The sequence below is a fragment of the Pleurodeles waltl genome, chromosome 12 (genome assembly GCF_031143425.1).
Source record: "Pleurodeles waltl isolate 20211129_DDA chromosome 12, aPleWal1.hap1.20221129, whole genome shotgun sequence".
Taxonomy (NCBI): domain Eukaryota; kingdom Metazoa; phylum Chordata; class Amphibia; order Caudata; family Salamandridae; genus Pleurodeles; species Pleurodeles waltl.
In genome coordinates this window covers 433,430,519-433,443,693 of record NC_090451.1, presented here as the reverse complement: position 1 = coordinate 433,443,693, position 13,175 = coordinate 433,430,519, and the positions used below count along the sequence as shown (strand labels likewise).

The 13,175-nt window shown below is 44.5% G+C and overlaps 1 protein-coding gene across 1 annotated transcript in view; it reads right to left on the bottom strand.

Annotated features, from left to right (window-relative positions):
- The window catches only part of GAN (gigaxonin), a 241,000-nt gene that overhangs the window by 142,320 nt on the left and 85,505 nt on the right, over window positions 1–13,175 (bottom strand). Inside the window, exon 4 of the mRNA XM_069216942.1 lies at window positions 2,351–2,568. Coding sequence (XP_069073043.1) covers window positions 2,351–2,568 — 218 coding nt within the window. The remainder of the gene's footprint in view (window positions 1–2,350; window positions 2,569–13,175) is intronic.

Below are 13,175 nucleotides of genomic sequence, written 5' to 3'. Positions count from 1 at the left end.
TGAGTAAGGATGCCCCTCTCGCCAGCAACAAGGTTGTCAGTGGACATGTGGCAATAGCTACACTGGGTGATGGGATAGAAAGGTCAATTGACTCCAAGGACCTCACTACAGTTGAGCACAAGGCTACCAGAAGCTGTAACATTGAAAGGTTTGACAATGGAATCTGAAACAGATAAGTATGCTGGCGGATTTATGAGACCCCAATGGAATGGTGTTACTCTCACATTTTCAAACAGAGTATCAAATGCAGCTCACCCAGATATTTTGGTACTTCCAACTGCGTCATGCCTTGAAACTGCAAATTGCAACTGGGGAAGAAACTATGGAGAGATTCCTAATGGAATATATGTTATTGAATGGACCACTAGAAAAGAAAAGGATCTCGCTCACATACCACACTCTTATGAGAAACAAGCAGAAAGATGTTGGCGCCCTTAGAAATAAATGGCAGTCTCAGCTTGGTGAGATGGAGGATGAAGGTTTGATTGAAGCATTACAATTCTCTAAATCTGTAGTGATTAAAGCCTGTTATAAATTAATACAAGTACAAATCTTATTCAGAACTTATTATACTAGAGTACACCTACAAAATAGTGGCAAAATACCCGATTTTTTCTGTTTGCGAAACTGTGGGCAATCAGGGACCTTCTTTCATGCCCTTTGCGGCCGCCTGATCTTGAAAAGCTTTTTGGGTAAAGGTGCATCATAAACCAGAAGTGGTTACTGGGGTGGAGATAGCACTGACTGCACTACTGGCCCTTCAGGGAATTTAGATAAGTATTTGTTGATACGAGTTGGCATCAGAACCTATCAATTTGGGGTTCTCGCTGGCCAAAAGAGAGATAGCACACAGATAGAACAGCTGGGATCTCAAGAATATAATACTGGGATAGTGAGATAGATGTGAGTTACATTCAAGAAAAGTCAATATATCAAAGTAGAGGATGCCCTAAGAAACTCGACAAAGTATGGAATGGATGGACTTGCGACGACTGAATATTTGGCTTGTCGGTGACGGAGAGGCAGGAAGCAGGGAAAGTAGCTTGTAATCATTTGTGTGTGTGTTGTATAAAGCAAAATCAATATATTACTTTACTAAACAAAAGAAAAAAGGAAATGACCATTACATTTGCACAGACATACAGTTTCACTAATAAAGGTGTACAGTGCACGGATGAAAATGTGTGGAAATTGCATCACCTAGTGCAATGATTTGTGAAGTATTTGTATCCCACACAGTACAGAAATAACAAAAAATTTGCTTCGTTCGTGTTCTTAATTCTGATATATTCAGAAATACTTAAAACGTTAATTTAAATGTTGTCCTGTGCTAGAAAAAAAGATTGTCACATAAATCCTCTCACTTTGAAGTCAGAGAAAGAAAAGTAAACAAACACCCTCAGAATACAGTGCCTGACATCTGACCTCGGTCTATGAGTGACCAGAAAATATGACAAAATAAGAACAAGATTTACAGGCAAGTTTACAGAAAGGGAGGACTCTGAAGGATACTGTAAATAAGGTTTGGGCAAAGTAAGGTACAAACTCAAAGTGGACAGCCTAAAACAAAAAGCCGGTGAAAGGAAAGAAAGAAAATTTAAATTAGAAACCACAAAGACAATGGCAAGCAACGGGCAGAATGCATTCCTAAGTCTGCTTCCTGAATGTCCCCAAGATGTCTTTAGCAAAGCAGCAGAACTGTGCTGTCTGGTAGACTGTGACCTTAAATAAAACACACGGAGTTGATTATTTCCACCACTAATTCTCAACCTGGTCTGTGTTAACTACTCAAGGCCCAAAAGATTATGGTTTCAACCAACATAGCTGGAATTTACCCTTTACAATAACAGCAACAAATGCTCAGCTAAGAGGACCATGTTTATGTGCAGTATTTCAGAAGTCCTCCTAGAGTATGGAGGAATGCAGCTTATGTTCTGTCAGTGCCATCCAGGGGTTGAAATAAGTATAAACTTTGTAAGTCTTCTTTTTGCCAATTACTTTTCATGCAAATGAACAATGAAAAAACGTCAAAACATGAAAGGGCCTGAACCACACACTCCTAACAAGCTTCAGTCTAGATAACTATAGAACTGAGTACAGGATGTAGCATCTTAGAACGGTCTGGGGACAACAGCCACCATCTGAACAGCAAGTAGAAAGAATCAGCCTATAGAGGACAGGGAAGTCAGATGAGCCCAACTGACAAATGGGCTACACTAAGAAACTTATTTTAAATGCATTCATATTATTTTTTACCGAATGTCACTGCTGACTAATGTTTGTGTGTTCCTTTAAACCAAATGTATATACTTTGCACATGACTATTCCTTCATACCATGCATTTACTTACACTCTGTCTTCACCACCAACAGTCACTATGCACTCAGAATAACCTCTGGGTTTGAAAGAAGCCAGAAGTGCTTCTCCCTGCTGAGGCTGGCTAAGGGGAATGTTGCTGCACTCTTTGATGATCTCTCGTACCAATGGTTCATTCATCATCCGCTCTCTCAAATAGCTGGAGTCCAGGCCAGCAACCCACAGTGCAGACGTGACGTCCTTCATATGCACCTATGGAAGCAGAAACAAAAACAAGAAGGTGATATCATCCTATGCTTGTGAAGTAACATGACATTTTTGGAAAAATATATGCTCCTTTATTGAGGGTTATGGCTTTGAATTTTGCATTCATCATAAGTCAATTACGTCACAATAGAACCCTATATGAGACCATCTCCACCCCAGACTGGACCGACCACCGCTGCCTACACTTCACTGCACCCAGTAGCCACATCCAAGCCCCCAGAACCCCCCCCCCCCACAGGAAATGGAACAAATTAACCAACGAGCAACTCACCACAACTCTCACCAAATCCCTCCCGCCTCCCTCCGATGAAGCCAACACCTTAGCGAGCAATCTCAACACATGGATCAGGGAATGCACCGAAACTCTAGCCCGCTCCGTCTGACATCGGCCAAGCACATACCAAAGAGAGACAGCTGGTTCACCACTGAACTCAAAGAATCCAAACACACCCGCAGGCGCATAGAGAAAAAAAAATGAAGGAACAACCAAACCAGCGAAGACCTCGCCTCCTTCAGAGCTGCAACCGCCATCTACCACCAACATATTTAGAATGCAAGAAAGAACGCACTCCGGGAATGCATCAACTCCTCCACACACAACTTAAAAGAACTCTTCTCAGACATAAAGTTCCGAAGCCACCAGCATCCCCCTGTCGCAAGACCTCTGTTACAAACTTGCCACCTTCTTCCACCGCAAGATCCAAGACACTTACAACAGCTTCTTCCCAGAAAACCAACCCAGAACCTACGACCGACCCACAAGACCATTCATAGCTGGTCCACGCACACCACGGAAGGAACAGAAACAGAAAGCATCATGAACAGCACCCACTCCAGAGCACCCACAGACCCATTCAGCACCACATCAACGTCTAAGCCAGCACATCCATTGCCCGAGCTCCGGAACACGATACTGGCACCTTCCTCAAGGACAAAGACCATTGTTCACCATCTTCAGGAAGAACCTCAAGACGTGGCTTTTCGGACGTGGGTATGTGTTTCATGAACATAGGTCCTGTTGGATGCAACAGTTTCCATGGATTAGCTAAGGCAAAACCTGAGGGCAAGCCATGGAGGACCACCCTAACTATCCTGTGCAAGATCCATGCGACTGGACCGATCACGGTCCTGGTCCATAACCACGTTTCAGTCCCCTCCAATCACCACTTTCATCTTCCCAAAGGACAGTAGCAGTCTGGCCAGCTTGGAAAAGAATACAGATTTGACCACCAACGGGGCATGCACGAAGCCCACAACCAAATATGCGACTTGAATTTGGAGCTTCCCAAAGACATACTTCCCCTCATTGTGCAGATGGCGTGGGAGGAGTTTGCGCTTATGAAGGAGTATCGCTACACCTTTAGTCCTGTAACTCAATGGTGTAGTCTGCGAGGAGGGGTGCAGCACATCGTCGCAGGCACAGAACACCGGGCCCATTGAACCTCTAATCAATTTTTTATATTCTCGTGGGGTCAGGTGAGTTTCTTGGATCCATGCAATGTCCACCCTGCCATGGCTAAGGCAGGAGAGCACTTTTTGTTTCATGGAATGTATATGGCCGTTCATTTTAAAGGATAGCAGAGTGAGCGATTTTGTATAGTTTGACACTCCTGTGTCACCACCATAACAGCAGTCAGGCAGTGATGAGGGCATCCACAGGTAATGGCTACAAGGGAGGAGGAGAGTTATGTTGCGTGGCAAGGGGGTAGATGACTGATCCCAACGGGGTAGTCCCCTTCTTGCAACTAGCAGAGAATGGTGAGAAATTCCCCAGACCGAAGGTGCCAAAAGTCCCAACCAAAAACAAGGGCAGCCAACTACTGAAAACCACAGCATCCTAAACCAACCAACTGTGGGTGACCTGATGACAGCTTAACCAACAGCATACCGGCCCTCCACCATTATAACATCAATCAATCACACAACAAACAGCAAACTACAAAAAAGGGGGGCTTCCCCTGTGAACCCTGCACCAGGAGAGCTGTCCTTATCCTGGGGTTAAGTGTTTCCCCTCCCCTTTGTTGCGTAAAAGACAGACATTCATAAAATAAAACATTAAAATTCACATAAGTCATTTTACCACCCCTCTTCTCCCCAGCGGTCCCAGCCGTGTTTAAAAAAAAAAATCAGAGCATCTGTAGAAATCAAGAAAGCTTAAGTTCAGCAAAGTTCCAAATGAGCCAATCAAGTGCTGCGGGGCAGGGCCCCACCCCAATGGAGTTCCTGTTGGAAATGTCTCATCTGCCACCTCCACATCTGTGCCCGATACACTCCACACGTCAGATCTCACTCCATCTCATTATAGAAATGACAGCCAAAGACCTCCCCTTTCCACAAAAAAAACCAGAATACAATCTCCTCCAGTATCCCGGTCCAACTATGGCAGTGTTAGAAATATGTTAAAAGCAAGTTCGACCAGATGTATGCTGGCCACTCCCAGCACACTGTGGGGTTCCATCCAGGTGCAGGGGACGAGCCAAATCAAGGTTTGATGGGCCAGTGTGATTTGTCTGTCATATTGATTTCCTTGTGCCGCTGCTTTAGTTTCATTTCTCCACTTCCTTGTTCATCCTACAAGCAACGACATTCCTCCGAAGTGTCACTGTTCAAATCCCTCTTAGATTCCGCATGGCCAATGGTGGAGGTTCTGGGAGATGTGACATCCATCCTGGCACCGTCCATTTGGCTCATAGTGTCTACCTGTTTTTACAAATCTTCTGGGTCACTGTATTCACGCATCCAGCTGTCAAATGTGATCAGCATTCTCACCGGTTCCAACACTCCATATTTCACTTCTTTTCTCTGTAGCCATGGCCGAAGAGCCAAGACAAGCTTTTGCATCTGGTTGGTTTCATACCAGAAATCGGGCACAAAGAGGACCATGCTATATTCATACAAATGTGGCCCATGCAGTTTGGGGGTGTCCAGGATTTGACAGGCTTGTTGGTGATGGAGGCAAAATGTAATAATCTGCCTCGGGCGGTCAAGGGGGAGCAGCTGATGAAACGGACCCTGTGTGCCTTCTGAAATTCTAAGGGTGGGTCTAAAGTTGTGTTAAGAAGGGTCGTAAGTAAATGCCCAAGAAATCCTACCATGTCTCCCTTCTCTGACCCTTTCAGTATCCTGGAAATTTGTACATTGTTCCGTTGACTCCTATCCTCTAGGTCAATGGCCCTCTAAAGGAGTTCCCGTATTTCTGGGTCCTAAGCCAGCATATTTGCCCACTGAGATTCCATATCCAACAGTCTCTGCTCGAAGCTGGATATTCTGGTCTGAAAGCCTATTATGTACCCCCTTAAGGATTGCACTTCGCTGGGGTGGTCGAGGCCACATTGCTAACTGTGCCAATGGATATTTTAATCTTTGCCAGCTCCTTCAAAATTGTTGCTAGCGTGGAATCTGATATGGCCCTTGCTGGATCTGATGATGCCACCATAGCTTCCTTAGGATACCCAATTAGTGTTTTTTGCCAGCTAAAGACTCGAATAAAGTCAGTTAACTGGATGTTTTAGATTTATGCTCCTGAGACGTGTAATACTTTTCTTTGCACTGGAGAATATTTTTGCACATCGCACATCCCCTCCAACCAGCCAGGATGGACTTCTATCCTCAAAGGCACATGCCACACCAGGGGCTTGGCAACTGAGGAAAGGAAGAGAGAGGGCCACGGGAAACGGCAAGTATGGCAGTGTGCCCTGGTGCGCTACAGGAGCAGTATGCCCCCCCCCCGCCCACCCACCCTTAGGGTGTACGCAGTATTTCGACAGGACGCCAGTGGAAATCGGGATGTTATTCTCCTCTGTGCTGTTGTACCGGTTAGGGGGGCCAATCCAAAATGGCTGCCCCGGTGTCATTTATTTACTGTTTCATGCTACTATAAGACAATGCCAGAGGCTTAGGGTTTATCAGGGTAGTTCCTCCGCTTAGAGTAAGCAGGTGCCACTCTTCCGCAGCCCCCTCTACTCAGTGCCGTGAAATGTGGTGTTTTGTGGCTTCCATCTTTTTGTCTTCCAGGCAGCGGCTCCTAAATTATGGCCACACCCAGAGCCTACGCTGCACTTTTGGGGCCTTCGTCCAACGCGGAGGTTCTTGCCTCTGCTGCCTTGTGCCTGCCGTCGGGGATTCCCTGTTCGCGCCATGTACGGCCTGTGGGCACTCCATGCCCCTGCCAATTTCTGACAGCTTGCCTACCTGGCATCACAGCTCAATGTAGGGCCCCATGGCGCTGGGCGACTCCCTACCCATCATGTCTGCTGTCCCTGAGTAGCCAGTGAGGCGTCGCGCAGGGAGTTGCCTCAGTCTGAAGCCGCTTTGTTCTTCAGCAGCTAGCCAAATCCCCCACTTATTCTGTTTTGTCAATAATACTTCAGAAACGTAAACTGTGCATCTATTAAAAGAAATCAGAAAACACACTAAATCATCATTACACAAAGTGGCTTCCTAGAATCCTCATTGGTTGGCTTGGTCATTTAATGACAGTGTGAACACAACTACTAAGCCATGTTGCGGTGTACTAAAATGAGAAATAGAAAGGTTTATGGCCCAAGGGTCAGGTAACTATCTGCCACTACTCGGGCCCTTACAAATGGAAGAGATGTTCCTTGAAAATATGCCAGACTCCTGGGAATGAAGGAGGGATCTATGTACTTGAAAGAGAGAAGCAAAGTGCAGGCGAGGTTTTATAAATGTCTGGTTAGCTTCTTCTAACACACGTTATCACGTCGGTTATTTTACATTAACTGGAATGTATGAGGAGAAGTTAAATACACCTATGTACAGCCTTCAATGCGTGGAACAAACAACGGAAGCGTATGTTGAAGTAATGAAGCTTTCATTTAGTTGGGCTTGGAAAGTGCAACATGATGAATGGTTGGTACTTTGCGTAACAGTAAGGCGTGTGGACACTTACTTTAAAACACGATGAACCCTGGAATTATTTACCAGCTGGTCCCAGGAGTAACGTAGTCTGTCGGTGAGCGATCAAACTGCGTCAGTTTGATGACCGCTTGTCTTTGGCCTGACTTAAGTGCTTGGTTACACGCTATGAAAATGTTTCAGAAATACGTACACGTATTTCTGAAACATTTTCATAGCGTGTAGTCAAAACATGTTAACACACTAATAAAGATACGCGCCCTTTGGTGCAAGGCATGCCACTGATTCTGTTATAGTCCTGCCGCCTGTTCCTAGACTTTTGAGCCATAAAAGCAGCCTAAAATATTAAGAATGCACGCGAGAACGAGTAATAGTGCAGCTATTTTTTCCAAATAATAAAAATAATTTGACAAGCTAACTTTGCATGGCGGAATTAAAATGATTTTAAGGGATCCATGCTGCTTGAAGTACGGATGCACTGGAAATATGCGGTTCGGCAGAAATGGAATCTGCCATGAAAATCAAGAGGATTGCCGGGGCTGTAAAATAAAAGGAGAAAACAGGCTCAAAGGAGAAATTAATGACCTATTTCTGGCATTGAGAAGCGCTACTTTTCAGGCAGACGTGTACATGTAACAGGATACAATGCCATCACTCCCAATGCCAGAAAGCCAGTGGCTCAAGTGGGATAACCGATGACCCCATATAATTGACACATTGACAGGGCAATGAACGACAATGGTTGACTCAAAGCCCCTCTATGTTTGTGTAATATGTATTATTTTTTATGAATTTTATTGTGGCATAAGTCTGTTTGATATCTAAAGCTGCCTCTGGGCCGGACCTAAAAATAGGCCCTTCTGATTGGCCAAGGAAGCTTTTGCTGATAGGCTTTTCACAACACTGAAGAACATGTTGCAGCTGCCATTAGAGGACTTGGGGACTCAGTCGCAAAGTTCTAAAAATATAAAATCAAAGGTCCACAAAAGGGGGTAGGGTGAGAAAACCTGAACCCATCAAGGGCCATGAAGAGGCAGGGCAAGAGAGTTTGAACTACTCCCATCAAAATTGCCCCGACGCCCATTGTGTCATGGTCAGATATGGAGCGGCTGTTTCAGTGCCCTGGATGGCAGTCAGGTACACTCTTGGGTCAGTGAATCAGTGGTGGCTGTTGACAGTGGTGGGGTTAGGAGTTCCCCTCATTAAAAAAAAATTTAATTAGCCATTTCCCGTATTTTAAAACTTACCTCAAATGTTCCACTGCCAGCATTCTATCATGCATACCCCATTATGGCAAGAATTACATACACCAAGCCAGTAGCAACATTTTCCCATGGATACTGCCCATATACCGTAGGTGACCTGTATCTCAAAAATTATCTCCGGCATTTCAGTCAGCTATTTTTCACGATTTACATCACCCAATCTGATACACTCGGCTCCAATAAGCCATGGCTATTCTCTCGGAGGTCAGATATTACCTTCAGTATGCCAACAAGTCCCATAGGTGTCAGCATACACCAATTATTACTTCCATATTCCAGGGTCAGCATTTTGCCACTGGTGCCCTCCCTAATGCTGAGAATTACCCCCAATGCCACTGCTGCCACATGCTTGCAATTTTACCCCGCATGCCAGCACTAGCATTTTTCCACAAGTGCCCCATACGAAGATTTACTCCTAGAATGTCAAGGCCTCAATTTTGCCATATGCCCCCCTCCCCTTATGCCAAGAATTACATATAATATCAGCAGCAGCATGTTCCCATGGGTGCCTCCATAAGTCCAGAATTATCTTGAAAACGCCCTGGACCAACGCACATGCTTTAAAAAATAATATACATACTAACTTGCAGTCTCTCACTCACTCCCTCCCTCCCACTCATTTACTCTTTCCCACTCACTCCTCTCTCACTTACTAATTCTCACTCATACTCACGGTCACACACACACAAACATACTCAAACTCACTGTTCACCGTTTCTGACTCTCAATCACAGACTTACACACACTCACTTTATCACACCCACTTGACTCTCACTCAACTTCTGATGTACAGCAGGTCTGCTTTATGAAATAGGATTCAGTCGGCCCGTCAGGCCTGGGAGCCATGGTGCAAATCACCCTGGTGTACTACTGACTGCTATGACTGACTCATTTCCACTCCCTCTCCCAAACTCCCTTTAATCACTCCTTCACTCCCTCCCTCCCTCACACCCACTTTCTCTAATTCATGTTCACTCACACTCTCTCAATAATTATCACTCACTTTCACTCTCAAATACACTCAAACTCAATCTCATCCACTCACAAACACACACTCCTAGATGCAAGGAGAAACACCTTTTTTCCCCTACTTACATTTGTGCCTTTGTTGGCAACTCAGAGGTCCCATGAGAGCAGCAGAGAAGGAATCAGATGCAGGAATCAGATGCAGGACACTGAAACTGGCAACCTGTGATTCCCAATAGGGAGCCAGACACTGGCGAAGGTCATGGTTTGAAAAGGGGAGACCCACCTCAGTCCTTCTCCAAGCCTCTTGACAGGACTGGAAGCACAGGCCTAGAAGAAGCTGTGACGGTGCTAGTGATCTTGACCCTGCTGCTCTCTATGGTTGTTCATTGGCCTCAGGGATGCACTAATGTGTACCCCAATAACGCCGTTTTAGCAAATCTACTGTGTATGCCTCAAACAGCACAGTATATCTGCTAAATAAAATGAATTGTGCCTCTAAGTGGCTTTAACGATGTCTTTAAAAAGACATGCCAACCCCCACCCCCCCACCACCTTTCCTCTGGAACTTAACCTTGAGCACTGGAGAGAGAATAAGAACTTTCCAGCTTGATCTTGTGGAGGGCCGCAAAAATAAAGAGTCCGCTAGTTCCTATGGTAGGCAATAAACTCAATTCAGGGGGTCTGATATGTAAACTCCAGCAGCCCTTTTGACAGGGACTCACCAGAAAAAAACGAAGGTTCAAATGAGGTTATAGTTCGGTGCAATTGTCTGTTAAAAATACAGTTTTGAAGAAAAAACAAAATCACCAGTTCTAGTTAACTGAAGTAAATATCATCTGCACAATTACTACGCATGGCCATGTCATTTCAGTGGTCATCATTTATATCATATCATATTATATCATAAAACATGTCATGAGTGATGTAATATGTGAGGTCATAAGCAGTATGTGTGAGTTAGTGTTACTTCAGTTAACTTGTTAATTTCAGTGGTGTTTTGAATTTAAAATGGTATTTAACAGACATTATCGAGTAACCATAATGTCGTTTTAACGTTTTTTTTTCTTTAGTGAATTTCTAGTGTTTTTTTTTTTTAACGTGATTTCACCATACCTAAACTATCCAAACCCAATATCCCACACTACACCACCTTTGGCCATGCGCAACAGGAGGTTTGGGCGCAGCGTCTGGCTGCAGGTCTACCCAACCTCATCTTTGCATGACCATCAGTCGTGCGTGGTATGTAGTTGGGCGGAGGGCCCTGGCCTGCAGCAAGGCCTCAGTCCAACTGCCCCCCATACATACATAACGGACCTCCACCTTCTTCTGTCCTACAGTAATCCTTTGTTAATTTCGCAGTAGTCCCACAAATTTGTGTGCAGGGGGGGGGGGGGGGGGGGGTGATGAAGGAACCTGCTAATAACCACAAGTCTGTGATAACGCAAGTTTTATTTTTGCTTTTATAACTTAAGGCAGTCCCTCTACTACCAACCCTACACACGGACACGGAGGAAAGAATACCCTTACCTTGCCCCCTTATATGCTATTTCATTTTAATCTTCAGGACAAGGGACCAAGTCCTCGAGTCCTAAAATGGCAGCCACAAGAATCTTTTCATGCTGCTGTCAGAACACTCGGTCTCGCAAGACACGTTCCAGTCCTGTGAGACCAGCGAATATGAATGTTTCTTTTGACATTTTTTCCCTTAGCACTTCCTCGGTAGTACAGGGTGCCTAGATAGCCATACATTTTGATGATTAATTTCTCTCAAACGGCTGACCGAACGTTCGCTAAACCACAAAAAAACAAGCTTTCCGGGTAAAAATCCAGCTTTCTGACCAATTTTGTGTAATTCCACTCATCCCTTTTGACTGTAGAGTTGTCTAAAGCTCCTAGGGGAAATTGCATGGGGGGAAACATATTTTGGGGCCCCATTGTATAACTACTGTTAGGTTAGGAATTCCATAGAAAGAGTTTTTTGTTTTTCTAATAACTTTTGTGTTGTATGACAAATCTTCATAAAACTTTCAAAGAAAACATGCATTAACCTTGGCTCCTTCATCGAAAGGATTACGCAAAGGCATCAAGTAGGAGCCAAGAAAAAAGGGAACCCAAAACGTTGATTTCTCATGTTACTTACCATAGGACATTTTTCTCTCTAAGACAGAAAAAACAACAGAACAGAATTGCACCACATTTGTCAAAAAGTTAGAATCTAACTCAGAGAGTGTGCTTTTTGTGATCTGATGTATCTGTTAAGCTGTTTTAGAGAAATAAAGGTTTAAAGAGGTGACCGGGTAGGGCATGAAGGTGTTAAAAAGTTAAGTGTATCTGGACGGTTAGTACAACAGCACTTACATTTTTTTTAAAAAACAGGGCCTGCTGATTTGCAGATGGAGCTTCCCCCTATCACTCCCCCATCACCCATTTCGCTACCGAGCGATATGATTATCGGACTTTAACAATGAAAAAAAGTTGAAGCTGCCATTATAGGACTTGGGGAACCGCCCCCATTGTCCTGAAAATGTTTAAGAAGTAAAGTAACAAGCATTTACAATGCATCAGGTCTCGCGTTTGCTCATGTTAGAGCTGATCGCGATGTAAACTCCTAACCCGACTTTTCACCTATCGGGCAAAAGTGCATTTATGTACATAACCCGAAAAAGTGAAATCAAGTATGTAAAGCGCTCGACTTCTGCCAAGCGAGATCGGGCTCGTAAATTAGAGAAAAAAAGGTCCACGAGCCTGATGGAAAACAGCGAGCCTCGCATGTTTTCTGTACTTGGTCGCTGCGCTGGAGGAGGGCTAGCCACCGGAAAAGGCATGACATATGCATGCCTTCGACTAATGAAAGCAAGCAGATTTTATTAGGGAAGCCCACCAACCAATAAAAAACACTGACATGATGTTGACAAGGCTCCGAGCCCTTTTCTAAATACAAAAGAGTCTCGCTGCGAAATGCATGCGCGAGCGCATGCAACGCAGGCTCGACCCTAAAAAGGGGGTAGGGGCCCCCTGAACCCAGGTACTTCTGAGGAGGAGAACCCAAGGGGACCATCCAAAAGGCCAAAATGTAAAGATTTGTTTGATTTTGGAATACCATAGTAGTCTTGTCGGACCCAGCATGCTTGCAGGTGGTCTTGGCCTTGCTAAAAAAAAAAAAAAAAAAAAAAGTGAGAGTGCATAGTCAAGTCAACTTAATGGGAATCATCTTCTTAAACGATTCACATGACCCACAATCTTCACAGCTATGCAGTTGCCACTGGAACGGCACCTTCTGCCAGGCCCTTTGGACAACTCTCTGCAGTTTGGTAAAATGCACTCCCTATATTCCTGATATGGGAAAACAGGCACTTAACATTCGAAGAGTGCTTACAATATCAGTGTTAGATAAGCCATCTCTAAGTGGGACACCCCTATATTCACCTTTACTAAAAAATTTGCAGTACCTAAAAATTTACAGCGAAGACATGGAAAAGAACA